The 26108-nt window shown below is 41.2% G+C and overlaps 1 protein-coding gene across 10 annotated transcripts in view; it reads right to left on the bottom strand.

Moving 5' to 3' along the window:
- MSRA (methionine sulfoxide reductase A) overlaps positions 1-26108 on the bottom strand; it is a 425594-nt gene that overhangs the window by 132806 nt on the left and 266680 nt on the right. For all 10 annotated transcript variants that reach the window (XM_082726896.1, XM_082726902.1, XM_082726900.1 and 7 more), the window contains one exon: positions 15831-15935. In XM_082726896.1, the coding sequence (XP_082583022.1) occupies positions 15831-15935 (105 nt within the window). The remainder of the gene's footprint in view (positions 1-15830; positions 15936-26108) is intronic.

Here is a 26108-nt window from a genome sequence, read left to right as displayed (position 1 = left end):
CTATCCCAGGACCCTGAGATCATGACCTGAGCCGAAGGCAGCGGCTTAACCCACTGAGCCACCCAGGCGCCCCAAGACATACTCTTAAATATAGAGAACTGAAGGTTGCTGGGCAGGGGTTGTGGGTGAGGGGATGGGGAAAATAGATAAAAGGGATTAAGAGTACACTTATGATGAAGAGCACTGAGAAATGTATAGGGCTGTTAAATCCTTATATTGTATACCTGAAGCTAATATAATACTGTGTGTTAATTTTATTTTAATTAGATCTAATTCTATATCCTGCAAATATAACTTCTCTGTTCTTACATTTTTTGCATGATTTTCTTAACTGAAGTATAATTGACATATAGAAGTTTCCAGTGTACAACAGGACTCAACTTCTGTATGCATTGTGAAATAATCACCACTATAAGTCAAATTCCCATCATTCACCTGACAGAGTTAGAAAAAATTATTTTCCTGTCATGTGAAGTTTTAATATTTACTTTCCAAGCAACTATCAACTTTGCAAAGATAGTATTATTGGCTATAGTCACCATGCTTTACATTACATCCCCAGGACTTATTTTATAACTGGGTATTTAAACCTCTTTCATTCAATTTTCATTCAATTTTCCCATACCCAGTCCCCACCCCTCTCATAACCAGCAAGCTATTCTCTGTATGTATGAGTTTAACTTTGATTTTGTTTTGTTTTCTTTGTTTATTTGTTTTGTTTTTTAGATTCTACATATAAGTGAAATTGTATGATATTTGTCTTTCTTTGTCTGATTTGTATCACCTAGCACAGTAAACTCAGGGTCTGTCCATATTGCAAATAGCAAGATTTCACTCCTTTTTAAGGCTTAGTAGTATTCCATTATATATTTATGCCACATCTTCTTTATCCATCCATCCCTTGATGGATGTTTATGCTGTTTCTACATCTTGGCTATTGTAAATAATGTTACATATAAACAAAGGGGTACATATACTTTTCAAATCAGTGTTTTCATTTCCTTTAAATAAGTAGCCACCAGTGGAACTGCTGAATTATATGGTAGTTGTATTTTTAGTTTGGGGGGGGGCCTTCATACTGTTTTCCATAGTGGCTGCACCAATTTACATTCCCACCAACAGTGCTCAAGGGTTTCCTCTTCTCCACATCTCACCAACTCTTGTTATTTCTTATCCTTTTGATAATAGCCATTCTGACAGGTGAGAGATAATATCTCATTGTGGTTCTGATTTGCATTTCTCTGATAGTTAGTGACATCAAGCAATTTTTCATGGGCCTGTTGGCCATCTGTATGCCTTCTTTGGAAAAACGTCTATTCAAATCATCTGCCCGTTTTTTAATTAAATTTATTTATTTTTTAAATAAACCTATAATCTATTTTTATCCCCAGGGGTACAGGTCTGTGAATCGCCAGGTTTACACATTTCACAGCACTCATCATAGCACATACCCTCCCCAATGTCCATCTCCCCACCACCCTCTCCCGTCCCCCCTCCCCCCAGCAACCCTCAGTCTGTTTTTTGAGATTGAGTCTTTTATGGTTTGTCTCCCTCTGATTTTATTGTTGTCATCATTGAGTTTTATGAGCTTTTTATATATCTTGGATAGTAACACCTTATCATATATATGACTTACAAATACCTCTTCCCATTCAGTAGGTTGCCTTTTTGTTTTGTTGATAGCTTCCTTCATTGTGCAGAAGTCTTTTAGTTTGATGTAGTCCCATTTGTTTTTTATTGTATTAGTCACCATCACTCCGAGTCAGATCCAAAAAAACATTGCCAAGAGTGATACCAAGGAGCTTACCGCCTATGTTTCTTCTAGGAGTTATATAGTTTCAGTCTTATATTCATGTTGCTAATCCATTTCAAGTTAATTTTTGTATATGGTGTAAGACATTTTTATTCTTTTGCATGTGGCTGTCCAGTTTTCCCAACATCATTTATTGAAGAGATTAACCTTTCCACATTGTGTATTTTTGCCTTTCCCTACAACCCTGTGGTTCTCCTAGATGTAAGCCCTACTAGTTTTGAAAGCCAGAATTTCTGGTATCTCATCTCTCCAGTGCAGGTCCCAAGGTTTGGGGTGACTCAGGTGAGGCATAAGCCCGTTGTTCCTCATGGAGGAGTTCCATATTTGTGAGACCTCTCTCAATGGCAGGTCACTACACCAAAGGTAGACTTTTGGGCAAGACTCTGCCTTTCTTACACATCTTATTGTGGCCTTTTGATCCCTTATTGTAAAGTAGCTATTTAGCTAGGTCTTAGAGAATTTCTCCGTAAGTAACTGTATATTTGGTATGTCTATGGGAGGTGATTGCAAGATTTTCCTACGCCACCATCTTGAACCACCTTTCATTTATTAGGACTTCATCAAGATAAAAAGCTTCTGCACAGCAAAGGAAACAATAAACAAAACTAAAAGACAACCTTTTGAATGGGAGAAGATACTTGCAAATGATGCCTCTGACAAAGGGTTAGTATCCAAAATCTAAACAGAGCTTATCAGACTCAACACCCAAAAATAATCCTGGAAAGAAATAGGCAGAAGGCATGAATAGACATTTTCCAAAGACATACAGATAGCTAAAAGACATATGAAAAGATGCTTAACATTACTCATCATCAGGGAAATACAAATCAAAACTGCAATCAGATATCATCTCGTACCTGTCAGAATGGCTAAAATTAACAACAACATCACCAAAGGCAAGGGAAGCAAGGACAAAAATGAACACTGAGACTTCATCAAGATAAAAAGCCTTTGTACAGCAAAGTAAACAGTCAACAAAACCAAACAACCAATAGAATGGGAGAAGATATTTGCAAATGACATACACATAAAAGGCTAGTATCTAAAATCTATAAAGAACTTATCAAACTCAACACCCAAAGAACAAATATTCCAGTCAAGAAATGGGCAGGAGACATGAACAGACATTTCTGCAAAGAAGACATTCAAATGGCCAACAGACACATGAATAAGTGCTCAACATCACTTGGTATCAGGGAAACACAAATCAAAACCACAATGAGATACCACCTCACACAGTCAGAATGGCTAAAATCAACAAGTCAGGGAATGACAAATGTTGGTGAGGATGCAGAGAAAGGGGAACACTCCTACACTGTAGGTGGGAAAGCAGCTGGTGCAGCCACTCTGGAAAAGAGTATGGATGTTCCTGAAAAAGTTAAAAATAGAACTACCCTCTAACTTGCAATTGCACTACTAGGTATTTACCCAAAGTATAAAAAAATACTGATTTGGAGGGACACATGCACCCTGATATTTATAGCAGCATTATCAACAATAGCCAAATTATGAAAAAGCCCAAATGCCTATCAAATGATGAATGGATAAAGAAGTTGTGGTAGGGATCTACAGTGGAATATTACTCAGCCATCAAAAAGAATGAACTCTTGCCATTTGCAACAACATGAATGGAGCAAAATAAGTCAATCAGAGAAAGATAAATACTATAGGATTTCACTCATATGTGGAACTTAAGAAACAAAGGAGATGAACACAGAGAAGGAAAAAAAGAAAGGAAGGCAAACATAAAACAGACTCTTAACTATAGAGAACAAACTGAGGGTTGCTGGAGGGGAGGCAGCAGAGGGATGAGTTAAATATGTGATGGGAATAAAGGATGGCACTCATTGTGATGAGCAGGTATTGTATGTAAGTGATGACTCACTAAATTCTGCACCTGAAACTAATACTACCCTATATGTTAACTAAATGGAATAAAAAAAAAAAAAACCTTAAACAAAAAAAGGAAATGTTTCTCAAACCCAAGGTGATATGAAAATGACATTACAAAATTTTGAAGCTTTTTAGTTTGCTTTCAGTTAGCTCTTTAACCTACTCAGTGTTGACTTTTGTGTATGGCACAAGGTAGAAATCGCATTTAACATTTTCCTATATGAAAATCCAAATCATCTTACCACTATTTATTAAAAAGTCATGCTTGCACTGCTCACTGAAATGCCAAGTGTGTCATCTGTCATTTCTACGTATTGTGTGGGTCTGTTTCTGGACTCTCCATTCCATTGCAATGGCCTAGTCATATATCCCTACATCAACTTCATACTGTTTTAGTAATTGATGCTTTATAGTAGATCTTGGTATGTAGAAGTTCTTCCAGCCTCTTATCCTTATCAAGAGCATCTTTGCTTTTCTAGAACTTTGCACTTCCATGTAAACATCAGAATCAGCTTTGAAGATCCACAAAAGTAGCAACAAAAACTATTGGAATTCATTCACTTGGGTGTACATGGAATTTGTAAGATAATTGGAGAGAAGTGAAATCTTCCCAGACCATAAGCAAGACTGGATATTGTATCTTCCAGCTCCCCAACCACTAAGCTAATGTCACACTTTTTAAAAAGTTTTTGGTAGCAGTCTACCTCAACGTACCAACTCCTGGTAAATAAATAAACCCCGAAATTCCAGTGACAACTTACTACAAGTTTATTTCTTGATTATGTGATGTCCAATTATTAAAAAGGCATTCAGAACAGTTTTGTTTCATGAACTCTTCAGAGACCTAGGCTCACTGAAGCTTAACCACATCATAATCATATGCTTTATTTCTTTTACTACATTAATGTGTAAATTATATCTGTTGATGTTAAAATGCTAAACCAACTCTGCTTTACTTGAAGGAATGTAACTGGTCATGATATATACATGCTTTGTATATATTACTATATTCAGTTTGCTAATACTTAAAGATTTCTGTATATATGTGCATGAGTAAGATTGAGCTGTAATTTTCTTTTCTCATATCATCAGGTTTTGGTATCAAGGCTATGCAAAAATCATAAGATGAATTCCATCATTCTTTAATCTCTAGAATATTGTGTGGAAGATTGCAATAATTTTTTTTCCTTAAACACTGATAGAATTCATCAATGAAGCCATCTGAACTTAGTGATTTTTGTAATGAGAAGCTTTTTAAATACTGATTCCATTTCTTAATGACTATAGGTCTATTCAGTTTTAAGTTAGATTTTTTTTTAATTTTTTATTTTTTATAAACATGCATTTTTATCCCCAGGGGTACAGGTCTGTGAATCAGCACTCACCAAAGATTTTTAAGGAATTAATCTAACTTTCAAATTTATTGACAGAAAGTTGCTCATATGTCATGATATCCCATTTTTTATCCCTGATGTTGGGTATTTGTACCTTCTCACTTTTTTCTTGATCAACTTACCAAAATGTTAATTTTGGTAGCAGCAATGTCCATAATGCACAAATGTCAATTTTATTAGCCATTTTGAAATACCAACATTTGGCATTATTAATCTTCTGTACTACTTGTTTACTTTCCATTAATTATTCCTTATCTTTATTATTCCTATCTCATTATTCCTATCTTCTTCATTGTATGGTTTATTTTGTTGTTGATTTTCTAAGTTCTTAAGATGGATACTTAGCCCAGTGTTTGTCTTCTTATAATATATTAATCAAGTCTCTGTACCTCCCTTTGGGAGAGCATAGGTGTCTCAGTCAGTTAAGTGTCTGCCTTAGGCTCAAGTCATAATCGCAGGATCCTGGGATAAGCCCCTATATGGCTTCGGTCTCCCTGCTCAGTCTGCTTCTCCCTCTCTGCCCCTCACCCCAACATGTTCTCTCTTCCTTTCTCTCAAATAACTAAATGTGTGTGTGTGTGTGCCTGTCTATCTGTCTGTCTGTCTGTTTTAGGAACTGCTTTAACTATGCCCTGTAAGTTTTGATGTGTAGTATTCGAATTACTGGATAGTTCACAGTAATTTCTAATTTCCTTTAGGAAATTGGAATTGCTTTTACTATGCCCCATAAGTTTTGATGCCCTATAAGAACTCTTTTAGGAACTTTTTAACTAAACTCTATTTTTTTTTTAAGTTTTTATTTATTTATTTGACAGACAGAGATCACAAGTAGGCAGAGAGGCAGGCAGGCAGAAAAAGAGGAGAAAGCAGGCTCCCTGGTGAGCAGAGAGCCCGATGTGGGGCTCGATCCCAGGACCCTGGGATCATGACCTGAGCCGAAGGCAGAGGCTTTAACCCACTGAGCCACCCAGGTGCCACCTAAACTCTAATTTTAAATGACCTAACCATTCCTGTCTAAAATATGTAGAATTCTTCATGGCTAAAAATTTTCAAAAGCCAGAGTATTTGAATTCTTCATCTTGCAATGTGCTTAACAGAGTTATAAAATTGTAATGGACATTCCAAGGAGCTCATGAGGACAGAAACTTCTCACTGGATAATGCGCTCCTGTTTTCAGTCATAGTGTGTTGTGTTTTCTAATGGCTGAAAGCATCGTATAACAATGGGACTGAATACCACACAATTGAAAAAACACAAGGTTTGGAACTAAGTAGACCTTAGGTCCAAATCCCAGCTCTCTCACAAACAATAACTGGCTTGTAACAAATCACTTCACCTCTCTGGGCCTGTTTATTCATCTGTAAAATGGGCCTAAGACCATCGACTCACAGGTTGGGATCACATGCATTCAAATGCCTAGCACAATGCCCAGTCCAGAAAAAAAGTAGGAGTTTCTCATTCAAGTTGGAGGCACCAGATCCTTACAGAACTAGAAAGGCAAAGGAAAAATGTTAAATATAAATACTCTATAATATTATACAAGAGAGGGATTTGAAAGTGCAAATAGCGCATTTGCAAAGAGCGAAGATAGTATGTACATGTCTGATAATGTTATGCAAGGAAAAGTGCCACTGAAAGAACAATTAATAAAGAAAAATATCAGTTAAATGCTTTGTTTCATTTTTTTCTGTTTCTGAAATTCTTAAGAGAATGAGATCCCTTTCAGAATTCATAATGCCGGGTTTGGGTCGTTTTTGCATTTTATATGTGTGCAGCTGTTCTTCCACTATAAGTATGCACATCTGCTCATTAGCAATACAATATAATTCCCACTGTCTAATTATTTGCAGATGATAGATTCCTTGTACATGGTCTAAAAAAAGGATAGTCCTTCAAAAGTGGTGACTTATTTAAAAAAAAAAACTAACTTAAGAGGGTCAGCACAACGAAGTTCAGATATTAATTTGGCAAGTTCAAATATATGAACACCAGCATGTAATTGCCAACTTGATGAGAAACAGAAGGAAATAAGACTTTTTTTCTCTCTCCAATCAATGTTTCCCAGGAGACAGCATGAGGGGGCTCGCTTCTCTACCATACACCTGGAAAGAGACTAGGAAGCAAACCTGAAGATGGAATGGACCAAGCCCACCACCAGTTCTCAGAGACTTCTCGGGAATAACCCACGTAAAGCAATACTTCATGGTGAGTGTGCTGGGACATGCGGGGTGAGGAGATGTGGAGCCCAAGGGCACTGAATGGAAGAGAATCCTTGGTGGAGGTGGGGAGAGTGTTTCATTTCAACTATCGGCCAAAGAGCCCCATTAATCCCGTACTCATGACACTGAAGGCTAAGACAGCAGGCTCAGGGTGTGTAGCCCTTGGGCCCCATAAAACCTAACACCACAGATCATCTAGCCCACTGGGGAAAGTCAGACAAAGCTTTTTGAGGACAACTGGGGACTCACTGTGAGAGGTGAAGGCTGAGAGTGGGAGGAAAAGTGGTGCCGAGAAGTTGACTGAGGATCAAGGATATGAACCAAGCACAGGGAAAGATCAAAGATATTCAGAACATGAGCTGGGAGAAGATGATAGAGAAAAGTGAAGGGATACTAGGGTTCCAGAAGGAGTAAGACAAACAGAAGTTGGAGACCTTGCTCTTACAGAGACAGGATGAGTCTGGTGGCTATTATCTATGACTGCTTACTCTGCTCAGCACTGGCCTCACACAACAGACTACATTCCCTCATACATCCCGACACACATTTGTGTGGTAGGAACTGTTTGGCAGACGGAGCAGTAGAGGTTTCATTCATATGTTCTAGACAAAATGGTTTATGAGAACCTCACTTTCAAGACCTTTTTTTTTTTTTTTCCCCTTCTCTACAATAGCTGAGCCTATATCGTTCACTCCCAGGGCTGGAAGTACTACTTTCATTGGGGAGCAGTGGTCAGGGAAGACCTCTCTGAAGACACGAAGCTTGAAGCTGAAGGAAAGGAAGGAAGGAGCCAGTCATGGCTTGAGCTGCAGGCTGACTGAGCAGTGGGTACAAGGCCCCAGGCAAGAAAGCATGTGTGTCTTCCAGGAATGGAGTGGAGGAAGGCACAGCAGCAGACATGCAGTAAAGTAGGGCACAGAAGCTGAGGTTGCACAAGAGAGTGCCAAGCAGTCGGGCTGGCCATTGTAAAGAGTCTGTATGTTAAACCCACCCACCCAAAATGGACAACCAGCAAAATGCTTTAAGCAGGACAGGGATCTACGTTGTTATATGTCATGATGTGTCATGATGAGGACAGGTCATTATGGAGAGTGGATTCGGAAAGGCAAGACAAGCCAGTCAGGAGGCTACTGTAGCAGCCAGATGAGCGAAAGCGACAGCTCAGATCCAGGCACTTGAGTGAAGATAGAGATGAGACGAGACTCAGTGAGGTGCCATAACTTTCCCAGGTCACGTAGCTAGTTCACAGCAGATCCAGTTCAGTTAAAGCCATATCTTCTCTAACCCCAGGGTCTATACCCTTGATAGATTTGATTAAAGATGCTTTAATTAAGAAAACATTTAATTAAGATCTTCAGAAGAGTGACTGGGAGTTCATCACCAGCTTTTAGTAGAAGACTATTATAGTAAGGATATAGGTTCAGCTGTTGTAGAAAAGGAAAAACAACAACACCAAAAATCCCTAACTGAACCAAATAACAGTAGGTTACAGAAGATAGCTTTTGCACTGAGTCCAGCCTGGGATGGTAACTCTGGAAGCTTCTAGCTTGTAGATTCTTCATTATAAGTGTGAGGCTTCCATCCCTGTGGTCCAAACTGGCTCACCACTACCTCTACAGGCAACTTGAGGGAAGTAGGGGAAGAGAAAGAAAAAACTCCTTGCTCTAAGTACACAGAACCCAGGAGTTGTACACCATCACCTCTACTCATGCCCTGGAATGCAGAACTCTGACACGTGGCCATACTTGACCATAAGGAATCTGAGAAATTTAGTCTTTACTGGTGGCTATAAATCCAGTTAAAATTCCAATCCTACAGAAGTGGGGTCAACCAGCAGTCTCAGGCAGCAGGCATCTTCAGAAAGGCCACTGCACCTTCATGAGTATGTTGGAAGAACCCCACCTATAGCCACAGTCCCCTGAGAAGGCCTGGAGCTACTACAAGAGGTCCACAAATCCAACCATGCAGCCAGCATAGCCTAGAGTCTGTAGAATGCATTGTGTATATGAGCATTTCCATTTTCCAGAGGTACGTGACATTGTGCTTGTTAATAAAATAAGTATTCAATTTAAAGTGTAATATAGCATCTTAATATATTTGCTTTAAAAGGGTTACTAAGAACACAACTGTATCACATGGGGGGATCCATAAAATTATTTGTGCTTAGAAGAGGTCCTCCTAGTCAGAAGTTTGAGCCCCTCTGGTGCAGGGAAAGAAAAGAACCTTGAGCTTTAGACAGAGCTGGGTCCAATTACTGCCATCGACATCAAGCAAGACTGACAAACTTTTGGAACCTTATTTCCTCTCTTCTGTTGATGGGGTTACAATGAACCCCACTTTATAAGGCTGTGGTAAAGATTAAATGAAATTATAAATTTAAAGTATCTATCTCTAAGACTGGCCTAGAAAAGGTGCTTGAAAAATGTTGCTCTCCCTTTTCCCAGGGTTAAGGAGAGTAAAACAGGTTGAGAAGTCAGACTTGTATCAAGTGAGACAAAGCTGAAATCTTTCAACATCGTGTGTTTGTGTCCTTGTGGCTTAGCCCAAGGTATGGGCCTGTGCCCTATATCTTCATGCAGGAGCAGTACTGAAATGGTGTAATTCACACAGAGAGGGTGCTAGGTAGAGGGATACAGATCGAGCATGAGTGGCTGGGATCCGATCTGGTTTTTTGGATGACTGTGTCAGCGGCAAAGTTAAGGAGCCACCTGTCCCTCACCCTCACAACCACCACTACCTAGCCCCCCAGCAGCCACTCCATCACAGAATGGCAACAGCAACAATGCTGAAACCTTTCCAACTAATAGGAAGGACCAAAGAAAGCTTGTGGACCGAAAACCCACACTTTTATAGGTAGAAGGTAAATACTTCCCCACAGAAATCAAGGATATAAAAATAACTCAATAATTGGGGCACCTAGGTGGCTCGGTGGGTTAAAGCCTCTGCCTTTGGCTCAGGTCATGATCTCAGGGTCCTGGGATCGAGCCCCACATCGGGCTCTCTGCTCAGCGGGGAGCCTGCTTTCCCCCACCTCTCTCTGCCTGCTTGTGATCTCTGTCAAATAAATAAATATAATATTTAAGAAAAAATAACTCAATAAGCTCATTGAAACCGTACTGTTGTATTGAGAAGGACATAGCTAGAATGCCTGGCATTTGCATGATGTTTGACCATTGTCCAGTTATTTTCACATTATTTCATTTAATTCTTATGACGTATGCAGTATAGGCATCTGCCTTTTTGGGATATGAGAAAACAGCTCAGATTGAGTAAGTGGCTTGGCCAAAGTCACACAGTTGGGAAAGGGTAAGGTGGGCCCAGAACCCAAATCTCCTAAATTCTCAGGTTCTGCCATGTTATCTGGAGACTGGGGAGTCTGGACTCCACATGGTCAGGGATGAGCATGTTCTAATCTATCCTTAGGAGCCTGGAGGAGTCATATTTGTCCCATGAGTACAACAGGACATATTAGCTTAAACAGTGTTATCTGAGTACTTCAGCAAAACAGAGATTTTGTGGTAATTGGTAAATTAAGAGAAAAAAACTATTCCAATTACTGGCTGAATCTATGACAACGCTATTAGGTCTCTTACTTCACCTGAAGCTAATCCATTGGGTAGAACTCTCTTAGGACTCATTGTCTATTGGCTGTGAAATATCTTTAAAATAGTATCTTTAAAAGTCTACATTTTCTGACAGTTCTCTTACCAGCTTTGCCCCCTTCCAAATGGCAGACTGGGGGAATTTCTGCCTTGCTATTAGGGCAGATACCAATACAGATCCTGCAGCACCTTGAGGCAGTCAAAGACTATAGGACTTCTCTGCCTAGTCTATGCCATGAAGATCTAATTGAACTGAAAGGGGACTTTAAGCTGAAATTCTTGCTATTTCTACCACAGCAAATCCTGAACATTAGCAAGAGTCCCCACATTTGCAAATGTCATTCTAAGATATTGCTTCTCTCACAAAACAAAGTGAATCATAACTTAAAAAAAAAAAAAGTGACCCCTTCAAATGTTAATGACTCTACAAAGTACTCAAGTCTTTCAATATGCTAATTAAAATACATTTCTCTTGAAATGTTTCTGTTGAGACTCGTCAGTTTTCTGGGCAAATCCTCACATCAAAAGTCAATAACTTCTCAAGTTGACTCAAGTTTTGTCTTTCTATTTATAAGCAACACTGACATAGGCAAGAGTATCCCTTATGCAGTGTTAAGAATCACTCATGCTTCTGACAACAACCTAGAGTAGGTTATTGCTTCACCGATGAGAGTCTCCACCAAATCCAAAGTCCTGCTGTCTTCTGAAATGTCCACTGAGTAAGACCAGTCAGTCTTATGGGCCTCTACTTCCTTCATCTGTTCTAATGTGTGGTCTCTTTTCTGAATACTAAGAAAAGTGACAGGAATCACCAGGTGACTTCAAGTAGAGAAGTTAGAAGCTGTGTTCAGATGGCCATGTTCAATTGCACCCCAGCTATCTCCCACTTCATGCCCATTCTTCAGGCAGTGGGCTTCAAATTCTTACCTCAGAAAAATTACATGTGACTACATGTTTTGGACCTTCAGGGTGCCCTAGGAATATTAAATTCATTGGCTCTGGAGTTCTGAATTGATGTTTTTTGCTTTTAAAGTTCCAGTGTTAACATATACTTGTTTTAATTATTTCAGGTTAGTGTGTTGGTCTTATACACATTTATCTGAAGACTCATTTGATCTTAGTACATTTGGATTAAACTGTTTTCTTCCTACAGAAATAGACTTTCTCTGTGCATTAGCAAGGGGCTGGATACTGCTGCTTTTTACAGGCAACTTGGTGATTTGGCATGACCTAACACAGTGCCTGGCAAGCAGAGGAGACACAAGATCAGTGTCATTAATGACTGACTGTCTTTCATAATAGTTTAGAAATATTGAGATGATCTGATATGTATTCAGGCCATATATCCCGAATCTCAAGCCCCAATTCTTAATTCCGAATTTTGAAGGAACCCCCTACTCAAACCACCAACAGGTCTTGAGGAAATAATCTTTAGTGTCCTCCATTCCATGTCTGAGTCAGTGATAAATTTATTAACCAAATGGCTTTAGACCTCTGATTTACAGAGCCAAATGAACATGGTTTAACTAGTAAATACATGTAATAATAGTTACATGTAATAACATGTAATAACATGTAAATAACATGTAATAACTAGTAAATACATGTAATAACATGTATAATAATATGTGTGATATAATAAGCACAATGATTAAGTTGAATGAGTGGATTGGCAAGGATTTTTGTTGTTGTTGCAAGTAATAGAAACCCAACAAATGAGCTTCAGTTTAAAAAGATGGAGAAGGGTAGTTACCTAGTAGTTCTCATAACTGAGAGGTCCTCAGTCTCTGTAAGATTCTCCTTTCTCATCTCTCTTTTCTCAGTGTCTCTGCTAAACTTCTTTCCTTGTTTCTCTTGTGGATAAGCTCTTTCCGCATACAGAACACCTCCACCTTGGCAACCTCAGAAAAGGGAGAACACCTTTTTCTCTCACATGACAGTCCCAAGGAAGGACTCCATATTGTCCTGCTCGGGTCACATACCCATGCCTTGAAACAAACACTGTTGCCAACAGAAACAGATACTGTTTCATATGACCCAGGCCTGGGTTATATGATCACTCATTTCACCCTATTTCCAGAAGTGTCATGGGAAACTTTGGAATGCAGAAAAAGATTTTCCAATAGCCCATTACACTAAACTCTCCAACAAAAGTAATCCTAGTAATAATGCGGAAGATCAGATATCCTGTGATTGAATATCTGTGAATATATATACTGCATCAAGCACTATTCTAAGTAGAAACAGACCTATACAAGGTAAAAAAAAGATTCTTCCTCTACATGCATAATTTGTCTAAAATATCAGGGTTAAAAATATGTCACTGAACAATCAAATCCTATTGTCTGTGAACACCATCAGCAGCAATTTCATCTTATGGCTTATAGAATTGAAGCTGAAGATTAATCAGATGACCTCTAAAGTCTCTTCCTGTCTTTGAGTCTACAACCCCTCTGTTAGAATCAAAATACTTCTGGAAGAATAGTATACCAAGCTATTACTTTATTGGACAGTATTATGGGTTGAACTATATTTTCTCCAAATTCGTATATTGAAGCTCTAACTTTTAGTACCTCAGAATATAATCTTACTTGGAGATAGAGTCTTTAAAGATTAAAATTAAGGGACACCTGGGTGGCTCAGTGGGCTAAGTGTCTGCCTTTAGCTCAGATCATTGATCCCAGGGTCTTGGGATCAAGTCCTACATCAGGCTCTTTGCTCAGTGGGGAGCCTGCTCCTCCCTGTGTCTGTCACTCTTCCTGTTTGCTAGCTTTCTCTCTGACAAATAAATAAATAAATAAAATCTTTTAAAAATGAAAGTTAAAATTAAATCAGTTCATTTGAGTGGGTTCTAATCCAATCTAGCTGGCGTTTTTGTAGGAGGAGGAGATCAGGACAAAGATACACATGGAGGAAAGACCCTGTGAACAGGACCCAGGGAGAACATGGACATCTACAAGCCAAGGAGAGAGGCCTCAGAAAAATCCAATCCTGCCAAAGGCTGTATCTCGGACTTCTAGCCTCTTAAACTGTGAGAAAATAAATTTCTGTTGTTTAAGCCACCCAATCTGTGGTACTTTGTTATTAGCAAATAATACACACAATAAACCAAGAATTTCAAAGAGGAGTAAGGCACAGTGGAGAAAAATTAGATAATGGGATAGAGAGAACAAGAGGTTCCTTGAAGATTCTTTTAAAAAGTAGAATTCCCCCTAAGATTTAGGGGCCAGGACCAGTGACATAGTTAACTGAGGTATGCTAGTAAAGATGGGATAAAATAGGAAAGAAGTTAAGAGAATGAAGGAGAGAGAAGTACATGACAGACTTCACCCTTTTTGAAATTTTGCCAAGGCTAGACATAAAATGATTGTATCAGGACAGGACACTATGGTTGGCCAAGTCAAAGGCCACATACCCAACCTTGTGGGCCTGTGGTGAGCCTGATTCCTTCATGACTTCGGGCTGTCCTGGGCTCCTAATATGTGTCTCCACTGAGAACTCTGAAATGGGAGCCAAATGCCTACTCCACCTGGATCAAAGGATCACCAGCATGAGCTCTTAGCCATCATCACTCTTATTTATGATGCTCACTATGAGAGCTTCCTGCTGAGACGACCCTAAGTTTGTTAGGCCTGCCTTTCACATATGATAGGCCAGTTCCAAGAGTCCAAACCAGGGTGAATCTAAACCTTCTGACTATAGTATTCTTACCCTACCAGTTCTCTACCTCCCCTGCCCCATACCTCACCATTCTCCTGCTAGAAACTCATCCCCCTGCTCTACACCCCATGCCAAACCAGGAAAGCCTGCTCCTAGCACCCTTCCTAGGCCTTCACCCACCCGGATGGATATGCCTGGATCCTGAACCTGGGTTCTTTATCATTTTGCTACTCTTGCCTTAGCTCTGACCTTTGCCGTCTAGCAAATCGACCCAGACACTGGGTGGCACTTAGAATCAGAACTCAAGACCCACCTCCCTGTACTGCCAGGGTCGTATTAAAATTCCACCACAAAGCACAATGCACATTTGGAAAAGCACACCCCCTTCTTCAGAAACAGCCAACACAGCATACCCGCTACACAAAAACCTGACACCAAAGGGAAAATATTTTTGCTAAACAGACTGATTGCTAAATGAACAGGGTTTGTGAAAATCACATCTATTATATAGGACTTTTCAGTTCATAAGCCTCATAATATCAGATCATCATATTGGCAAGGCAGTGCTTGTAAGGCTGTTAGGATGAAATCTGGAAATTGCTTCATTATTGAATATTACAAATGATATTTGCCAACAGGGAATTTTGCTTGTGTGCGCATTCAAATAAAATTTCTGGCCACCATTGTTTATAGCCCAGATATATTAATATCACCAATTCCAAAGAAGACAAATGAAATATTTAAATAATCCAAGCATTGTGGACCCACTGACTACTGCATTTTGCCTTCATGTTCTTTTTTTTTTTAATCACCCACAGACATTAAAAAAAAAAAATCCTGATAACGTCAAAAGATGAGAAAGGCTAAATTCAGGGAAATAAAAGAACCATAAATCAGGAAAACTTTGGAGCTGCTAGAAAGACACTTTAATTTTGTAGACAAAAGACTGCATTAAGGAGGAATAATGCAATAATCAAAGGTGAACGAATCTCTATTGTCTGGCGTCTTTCTCTGTGGGAATTTTCCCACCCCTGACAGCTGTAAAGGGGGGAGGAGCGCAGACTGTGGCTGTGCCTTTATTCTCTTCCCCGTTTGCTCCCCAGCCCCTCCTCTCCTCCGTCAATAAATGTCTGCAATCATATTCTTGAGCTCCTGTGTGATTTCAAGGTTCATCTCTTCCATGCAGCTCAAACACTAATTATCCCAGCTGTAATTAGTAAGATAATTAAATACTGGCTCACTCATCTACCTTGGGTCGGGTCATGATTCTCCCAGAAGACCTTGAGCAGTTCCTCAAAGCTGATGCGTTCTGGCTCGTACACCACTCGGACTACTTCTGCGTGGCCAGTTTTTCCTTGAAAGAAACAGAACGTACAATCAAAATTTACTGACAACACCAATCTACTACAAGTCATCTGTTTCCACAGAACCACCAGACAAGGGCTCACGTTCTTCCCTCCACAGCAAGAGTGGGAGCCTAACAGTACGTTAGCTAACGATTTCATAGCAAGTCTGTCGCTGGTTCTGTCTCCATAAACGCATACAGTTGTCCTCTGGCGAGCTTCCTAAGGGTGATGACTTCTCATCATTGGGCTCTAATTTTTTTAATTTCACGAGAAAACAAACTCGGGTTTTCTTTTCTTTTCTTTCTTTCTTTTTTTTTTTTTTTTAATCTCACCCTTATGAAACCTTATGGATCCAATCTGACATAGTGCTCAAGGTTTGAAACTCTGCAAGGGGAATGAGCCAATTTATTTTTATTATCACTCCCTGCGATATGCAGTAAGCACAGCTGCACTACAGGGTGACATGGTGTCAGATCAAGAAACCTCGGACAAACAGCCTTCTAACTCGTTCACATCGGATTGATTCATTAACGGAGGGACATTCGCTGTGCCCTGTTAAGGCACAGGGACAACAGGTCAGGTTCACATACCCAGTAGGGGACAAGGCTTTACTCAGCCTATTTTGTCTCGGCCGCAGCAAAGGTCTCTCTATTAGTGTGCCCATTCTCAGAGGTGGTCCCAGGGTTCTGGAGATCAGGGAAGTGGGTGTTTGTAGTGGCCCTTGTACCTCTGGAATTCATGCCCTTACTTATTTCACAGTGTTAGGATATAGTAAATAATAGAACCCTCCATACATATCTTTTCTCTATTTAAATTTGTTTTCCATCTCTTTCTGGGCACCTTACATGCAGTTAAGAATTTAGCTTTGCCCTAAGAGATATCTGGCCTTTCTCTGCCTTGGTCTCTGGAAGGTAATCTGCATCATACCTGATAGGAATATCCTTCTTTAAGGTGAGGCTAGCCACAGCAACAGTCTTAGGATGAAAGTTAGCCCCTTGGAATCTTAGGATCCTGATGGCCACACCCAACAGTGTTAGGGTCAGGGCTGGCCATGCCAGACAGACCAACCATGTGCTGAGACTGGGGACTTTGGGTAATGCAGAATCAGCTGAACTAAAGACGGAATTCAACCATGTGGACAACCATCAATCATGCATATGTAATGAAGCTCAAATAATAATTCTGAACACCAAAGCATGGGGGAGCTTCCTGGTTGACAATACTCTTTGCATATTGTCACATAGGGATGTCAGGAGGGTAACACATCCTGACTGCATGGGAGACAACACAGAAACTTGGCACTGGAATCCTTCCAGACTCTGCTCTATGCATTTCTCCATTTGGCTGATTTTGATTTGTATCCTCTCTCTGCAATAAACCATAACCCTGAGGATTACTGTTCTCAGTGAGTTCTGTGAGTCCTAACTGATCAGACCACACAGTGGTTTGGGAATCCCTTGAACTTCACCTTAGTTGGCGAAAGGGTTTGCCCATAGGTTGGTGATCTCACTTTAATCCTCACAGTGATTTCACTGAGGGGAAAAATGAGACACCTAGAAGTTACATTTGCCCAAGGTCACATGGAGCTAGTGAATTCCTAAACCACAACCTAAGAACCTTCTGGGTTTTTTGTCCAGGATTCTGTCCAATAAACAAGCAAAGAAAGAAAAGTGAACATGAATCCAGAAAAAGGAAAAAAAATCTATTCATTATCTTTCATCTTTTTTCTCACATTTAATTTCTGACTGTAGAAATAACAATTTGCAAACAATATGAAGTTTAAAAATGTACAGAAGTATAAAAAAGAAAAGAAAAATTACATATTATATTCTGACCACATACAATAAGTACTGTCATTATATTTTACACATCTCTTTCTGAATATATACCAGATACACACGAGTGCACATGTGCTCATACACATGTACATACATGCACACACGCGCAACCACACCATGCACAATTTGCTTTACTGCAAGCATAGCATCATTTTTTTCAACTTACCAGCATATTGTATTTTCCCATATCACTGGAATTTTTAGGAAATGCCACTTATAATGACTATGTAACACTCCAAAGATGGTTGTACTATTATTCAATCATCCCCTGTCACTGGGGGTTTAGACTGAATCCTATTTTTATCTATTGGTGTAAATATCTTTCCACATTTCCAAGACTGCCTCGAGCCACAGTTACATAAGTGGGATTTCTAAACCAATGCTTACAAACATTTTTAAGTTTCTTACTATTTACTCCTTAGGTGCTATTCCGTAAAGTTTTCCCTCCCCATTGGCAGCACGTTTTAGGGCCAGTCTCAGTCACTATTGCAATGTTTTTAACTCTTACCAATTTATAGCAGGACAATAGTGTCCTATCATTTTATTTTCAATGAGTATAATTATTAGTAAGGTTAAAAAAAAGTCATGTTTATTTATTTTAATTTATTTGCTCTAAGTTTTATAATACCATTTTTATATTGGGTCATTCATATTTTTAAGGAATTGGTCATTTTACATAATTTTAATTCAAAGACTACAGTCATAGAAGGAAGCCAACAAACAGATCTTATACTCACAGATATGAAAAGAATTATGGGATAACAAGGGAAGAAGATATATTAAGTATAACAATCAAGTTATTGTAAAACCACTTTTTTAAAAAGATTTTTATTTTTTATTTATTTGACAGAGAGAGATCACATGTAGGCAGAGAGGCAGGAAGAGAGAGGAGGAAGCAGGCTCCCCGCCAAGCGGAGAGCCCGATGCGGGACTGGATCCCAGGACTCCAAGATCATGACCCAAGCCAAAGGCAGAGGCCCAACCCATCAAGCCCCCCAGGCACCCGTAAAACCACTTTTGATACCACTTCAAAATCTCATTATTTCATATTTTGAAATGCTTAAATGAATGATTAAATACATAAGAATTAAACTCTCTAAATATTAACAATAGTAATAATATGTAACAAGCACGACAAATGTATTTGGTAAGAAAAGCATAGAATCCACACTAGAAATCTAGGCAAAAGATGTAAACAGGCAGTGCACACAGGAAGAAATAAATGTAAATCAAGATTGAAAAGTGCTCAACATTTCTAGTGATAAAAGCAAATAAAGGCATATTGAAACATGAACGTACCATCTATTACATTTTATAAAACTGCTTAAAAACGTATCTAGTGCCGATGAGGAGACTGTAACATTGGCACCCTTACTTGGCTGGTGACAGCATAAACAACCGTCCCCTTTCCAACCCCACAGGTATATGTATCAAGAGCCACAAAGAATAAAATTAACTTAGCTTCTCTAAGAGACCCAGAAAATCTATCTCAAAGATACAACCCCAAATAATGGAAAAGAGATGTATGTGCCAAAAAAAAAAAAAAAAAAATCAATCCATCATTTCTATAATAGCAGAGTACTATAAGAAATCCAAAAGTCAAATAAAAAAGGAAACCAAGTATGGCATTAGCCACATGATGAAGTCTCATGTCACCATTAAAACGCAATCTCCTAACCCTAGTAAAAACTGTTACCATTCACTGAAGTCTGACAAAATGGCAGCCACTTTATCAATCTGATGTTCTTTAAGGCGCACAACAAATTTTCTTCCTAATTTTTTTCTATTGTGGAAAATACACATAACAAAATGTACCATGTTAACCATCTTTAAGCACATGGTTTGGTGGCATTAAGTACCTTCACACTGTTGTGCTACCATTACCACCACCCATCTCCAGAACATTTTCATCCTGCCAAACTGAAACTGTCTCCATCAAACACTAAGTCCTCATTTCTCTCCTACCCCCCGCCAATGACCACCATCCTACTTCCGCCTCTGTGAATTTGACCACTGTGGGTACTTCATAAAGGTGGAATCATACAGTGTTTTTCACTCAGCATAACGTTCTCAGGGTTCAGCCACGTTATAGCGCGTGTCAGAATTTCCCTCCTTTTTAAGGTTGAGTAATATTCCAGTGTGTGGACAGACCACATTTGGTTTATCCATTCATCTTTCAGTGGACATCTGGGTTGCTTCCACCTTTTGGCTACTGTCAATAATGCTGCTATAAACACGAGCACACACATATCTCTCACAACCATTTTACAAGAGAAATGTGGTCCCCCTTTTAAAGATGAGGCAGTTAAGTCCTCTCCACAGTTTTTCTCACACAACATTCCACAACCACTAAGGAGTGGGACCTAGTGAAGAGTCAACCAGTGAAGACCCCTGAAGCCACTGAGTGACAGCAAATGTCACATAGGCAGTGGCTCTGATGGGAAATCACAGATGGGGTAATTGACATCCAGGCTGTCAAGACTATTTTCCAAGATTAGGCTCTTCCTTTGTGGTAGCAACATGGGCTCAGGAAAGATTTCTGCAAACATTTTCAGACATAATCTGGGCACTGACATTATTTGTGGAGAGGTTTAAAGAAGTTTGGTTGTTTAAAAGAAACTACTACCATTAAAATTCAACATCCATCTGCATTGACAAACAGTGGGGAGAAGCCCTTGCCAAACTCACCTTTAAGTTTCTTTATTTTATTTCTCCAAAGTAGAAGAGTCTGTGTAAAAATACCCAGTGCAAATGATCAAAAGGATTAAGGGGCTAGGGAACCACTTACAGAAATGCCCAGGCCTCCAGGAACTCACCAATGTGCTAGGCTAATTTGATTCCTGAGACCAATCTGCAAATACTTTCTGGTGCTTCCAGAGATAAAAGGCTGTATCTTAAAAATACTTTGAGCTGTTTCTTCATATAACATCGTGCAAATAGCATGATAGATGTGATGTGCAAACGTGCTTGTTAACAATGCGCAGCAGCGTTAGAGGTGTTCTAACACTCTTTTAACACTGTTGTTCGAAAATATCTTGAAAGGAAATAAAAAGGACAAATGTCTTCTCTGAGCATTTCCCAGTGTGGCCTTACCCCATGACCCTAAAGAAAGGTGAATGAATGCAGAAGGGTAGGTTATGGACAGTCCATTCCTTGTAAGACAAAATAACCCAGAAGAGATATAAAGGAGTGCCCTGGGGGCTGAAAAATCAGGCACTCTGGAGTCATCTAGGCTTTTGTGGGAGCCAAGTCATCCATGGAACCAGGCATTTTCAAGGAGAACCCCAAAATAAATGAGCCTGTCTTTAAAGTCCCATGTCACAGCTTTCCATCTCATAGGGAAAATGTTATTCTCAACTCTTCCAGGCTTGGGTGATGAGTGTTTGCTACTGTCCAGGCTGGTAAGAAGGAAAGAGGGAGCAGGAAGGTGGCCTCTCCAGTAGATGAGAACAGGAGAGAGCTGGGGAACTGGTGAGATGCAAACGCAGGGGAGTGTCGCAGGGGGCAGCACCCACTCAGGAGCCAGACTGCGTGGGCTACCCCTTGGCAGGCACATGACTGTGGCAGGGCTGGTGAGACTGAAAAGGGTGGTTCAGACCAGCGCTCCCTGGCATAAGAACCAGGCCTTCCCCAAGGGGCCTACACTCACTTTTGAAGGCCCTTAATTCTCCTTAACTACTCTGTGCCTCAGTTCCCTCGTCTATAAAATGTGGAATTAGAACAGTGCCTGGCACAGAAGGTATCAGTCTATCTCATGCTCTATGCCTCATGTTCAGAGGTTGTATTATATTCTCTACTCAGCTGGGATGGAACGGGAGAAGACTGGAATTAAAGTCACCAGAAGTAACTTAAACCATAGTTCTAACAAGTAATTTGACACTTTTTTGACTGTGATCCTGAGTCTCCTACTTTTCTGGATGGAACTAAAAATAATGTCTGTTGTTAGAGTCATCAAGATTAAATGAGGTCATATGTGGGAAAGTTCTGGGGAGGAGTAAAGCTCTCTGTAAGTAAATAGGTTTCTATGGTTGTTTTCCTTTTGTGTTTCCTGAACAAGGACACCTTCCCCATAAGGACTAAATTCCAGGAGAAGAAAAATAATGTAAGGAAGCTTCCAACTCATCAAACTAAATTTTTATCTCTGAGAGTGTCTAATTCTGATTTTATTCATGCATTCATTCTAGAAATATCAGTTAAGGGTCTCCAGGTACTGATGCAGGGGCTGAGGTGAGGTCCAGCCGACACATTCCAGCCTAGGTGCAAACTACAGTCCGGCTTTCGTCCACACCGTGCAAGGACACTGATTCTCACTCTTTTGATGAATTGTGATGAATCACGTGTGATTCACTGTAGAATCAGAACTAAAAAAGACAGGAGTTTAATGAGAAAGCTCTTAACTCAGGTAAAAAGAAACCCCTGGAAGCAGGTAGGAACCTCACCTCCCTAGATAAGCTGCTTCCTACTGTGCTATTGTAGCTGTTGACAATGTCTTTTGGACAAGAACTTTTGTCCATCAGAGTCAGTAGTACTCAGGAGACAGTGCAGAGCAGAACACTCCCCCCCTCCCCACCACTGTCCCTTGGGCTGCAGGCTTCAGAATATGCGAGGCTACCTCTCTCAGGACAAAGCCAAATGACCACAGGCCAGCAGGCGGCAGCCACGAGTGGTCAGAATCACACAGCTAGCGTGGTAAGAAAGCGAGCTGGGATTGAGAGTTAGACTCCAAATTCTCTGTAGAGCTAGTGGCTCCTCCCCAACAGGGTGGGCAAATCTGATGCAGAGGAGATTTCCACAAGGAGAAGGAGCAGGACCACCAGCACCAAGGCCAGCTTGAGCCTGGGAGGGGCTCCTGGGGGGTAGCATCTCACCTGACCAAGAGGGATTCCTGAGGCAAGCCAGGCAGCCCAGACCGGCATGCTTTGTGTGGATTCCCAGGTCCCAGTGTGTGAGCAAAAAACTGGGAGTGAGAGCAGAGGTCCCAGCCCTCCAGGAGGGGCCTGGACAGGGACACAGAGGAGGAAAGCAAAGAGAGGCAGAGACTAGAGGACTCGGGACAGAGAGAGAAAGCTTCAGGCAACACCGGGGCACAGGGCTCCCACTCCCTGTATCAGGGCTCCTGGAATTCTTTGCTGCTGCTGTGGAGAGGGTCAGAGAAGAGGTCACCCATCTGGTCCCCACCAGATACCCTAGACACATGGGTACCCCTCTGCTGCTCTATCTGCAAGGCAAGGAGAGACCTCCAGGCCTGCTCACTTCCGTCCGCATGTCACAATCCACCATGGGGCACACATGACCATCAACAGGGTGCCTGCCTGTCTGCACCGGACTGCTGGGCCCCACTGAGGGCCAGGAAGCAGGCATCAGGGCACTTGGACCCAGAGGGCATCCTGGGCTTGCCTCCTGGCCACCCACCAGCCCAGGGGTGTGACTTTGGCCAAGCTCTTTCCTCTCCAGGCTTTAGTTTCCTTATCTTTGAAATAGGACTAATTCATAATAGTAACATCAAGGACTGTTGTGAGGATTAGCTCGATAACCCATAGAAAGGGCTGAGAGTAGTCTGGCCCACCCCATACATGAAACCCTACCCAATATTAGCTTTATTTGTAATGGTATGTTTTGTATTGTTATTGATACTACTATCACTGTTATTTCATAATGGGGGGGGGCTGGGAATCTGTATTTTTACAAGATACCCTAGGTGATTCTTAATAGTAACCAAAATGTGAAAACCACTCTTCTTGAGCCCGGGGCACTGCTTAAAGAAACCAGCCCTCGGGGCGCCTGGGTGGCTCAGTGGGTTAAGCCGCTGCCTTCGGCTCAGGTCATGATCTCAGGGTCCTGGGATCGAGTCCCGCATCGGGCTCTCTGCTCGGCAGGGAGCCTGCTTCCCTCTCTCTCTCTCTCTCTGCCTGCCTCTCCATCTACTTGTGATTTCTCTCTGTCAAATAAATAAATAAAATCTTAAAAAAAAAAAAAGAAAAGAAAAAAAAGAAACCAGCCCTCAAACTCTCTCCTGAATCCTAGTACTGGCTGTCTCCATCATCAGGAGGTGCATAGGAGCCCCACAGGCCTTAAGGAAGGAAGGCAGGCAGGCAGAGAAGGGGTGGGGAGGGAAGGGGTTGGGAGGCAGAGGGGAAGCAGAGCACAGAGGATAGGAGGAAGGATACTAAACCCTGTTAAAAAGTAAACCGAAGGGACGCCTGGGTGGCTCAGTTGGTTAAGCAGCTGCTTTCGGCTCAGGTCATATCCCAGTGTCCTGGGATCGAGTCCCACATCGGGCTCCTTGCTCGGCAGGGAGCCTGCTTCTTCCTCTGACTCTGCCTGCCTCTCTGCCTACTTGTGCTCACTCTCTCTCTCTGGCAAATAAATAAATAAAATCTTAAAAAAAAAAAAAAAAAAAGTAAACCGAAGCATATCGAACATCCTAAGTGTTTATTTGAGCAAACATCTAGGCACATAGGGCAGCAACAAACCGGAAGTGGGTAGGAGCCCTCCAGAGAGAGGGGCTAGGGAGAAACTTATATGGAGAACGTGTGAAAGCAAATACAAGAAATTATCTGACTGGCTAAAGCTTAAAGCTTCGTTGGCTGTTTGTGATTGGTCGCTCTTGGCATTTTGATCTCGTGACCTTGAGGTACTCTCAGGCCTCAACTTTGGTTTGCTTCTTAGGAACCACAGTATTAGAGCCTCCTCCGTCTAATGACCTCCTTGCTTAATTAATTTAACACCTTTTACAAAGATCTGTGGAATGAAAGGCGGGGTAGGTGAACAGGAAAATATGAAGAGGAAAACAAGAGTTAATAAATGTAGCATTTACAGAAAAAAAAATATGAATAAATAAATAAATGAATGTAGCATTTACTAAACACTATGCATTGTTCTAAACTCTTTTGATATGTATTGATGAAGTTAACACTCACAAAAACCCAGAGTAAGTAATATCATTCCCATTTTCTGGAGGAGGAAACTGAGCAACGAAGAGGTAAAGGAATCCGAAGCCATACAGATATGAAGTGGCAGAGACTGGACTTGAGGCCCAACCAACATGGCTCCCAGACAGACGACAAGAGGGCAGCTTAAGTGAGGTGGGCTTGTGAGTGGGCAACATCCTTATCAAGACATCAGATCCATGAGAAAGGAAAGGGCCACATGGACAGAAGAAGTCAGGGGTGCTTCAAGAAAGAGAAGGGGGAGGGCATCCAGGGCACGGCCATGGTCATAAGCAAAAGCAAGAATTCAAAAAGGACGGGCAAAGAGGCAGGGAGCTCCTCTCTGCCACAGACCTGATATCATGCCCTGTCACTGGAAACACCTCTCAGCCAGCCCATCCTCCAAGCTCCCCCGCTCAACCCAACATAACCACAACCCCTCAGCATTCGGACATAGCACTTTATATCTGCAAAGTGCTCCTGGATCCACAAATTCATTTTAGTCTCACAGCCACTTCCCCATGCAATTAGCAAGACTAGTATTATTATGTCCATTTGATCGATAAGAAAGTCAAGGGTTAAAGAGATGGACTAACTTGCTTGGAGTCTCAGAGCTTGTAGGCAACTGAGCTAACGAGAAGTTGACCCCTGTCGGTGCACTCCACTCCCAGTTCCTTCTCCCACAACTGTCCTTTGCCCTGGGGCCCACAGGAGTCCTTCCTGGCCACCAGGCCCCTCCAGATCTGGCATTATCCCCAATCTCACTTCCCCACACTCTTTCCCTGAGTTAAATGGTTCATATCTCCAACTCTACCCCTAGCTGCTCTAGTACCCCCCTTCCAGCCATCTGCAATCAAAGCCCTCCCCTTTAGGTGCTGCTTCTTCCAGGAAGCCCTCCTTGAGTATAGGACCTGGAGAAGAGGCATGAAGTAGGTGGAAAAGCACAGTCCATGCAATCCTACAGGACCTGCTATGCTCAAATCTGGACTTTGTGACTCAGTCAGGTTTCCTGAGGTCCCTCACCAGGTCACTGTGAGGAAAAGAGGTGATGTCTGTGGCAGGTAGGAGCTAGCAGTTACCAAGGGGGTTACTCAGAAAACGGTGTTTTTCTTCAAACACAACTGACCCAGGACCCCACCCCACCCCACCCCCGCTGCCAACCAGATTCTTCTTCACTTGAGACCAATCCCATACCTTGTAACACTTGAGTTCTGTTTTTGAGCACTTGTTTAGTTTTTCCACACACACAATGAACTCCTGGAGAAGAAGAGCCATGACAATGGCTCTCCTCTGTCATCCCCCAGGACTGGGCGCAGGATCAGACATCAGTAAATGCATAGGGATCAGAAGATTCTTTGTGCTGAAATTTTCTAACACTTACACAGACTTCTTCTGGATGAGTGTCCTACTGGCC

The sequence above is a fragment of the Mustela nivalis genome (assembly GCF_964662115.1).
Source record: "Mustela nivalis genome assembly, chromosome: 4".
In the NCBI taxonomy this organism is placed as follows: Eukaryota; Metazoa; Chordata; class Mammalia; order Carnivora; family Mustelidae; genus Mustela; species Mustela nivalis.
The sequence above is the reverse complement of the archived record's forward strand: the minus strand, read 5'-3'. Positions and strand labels throughout refer to the sequence as shown.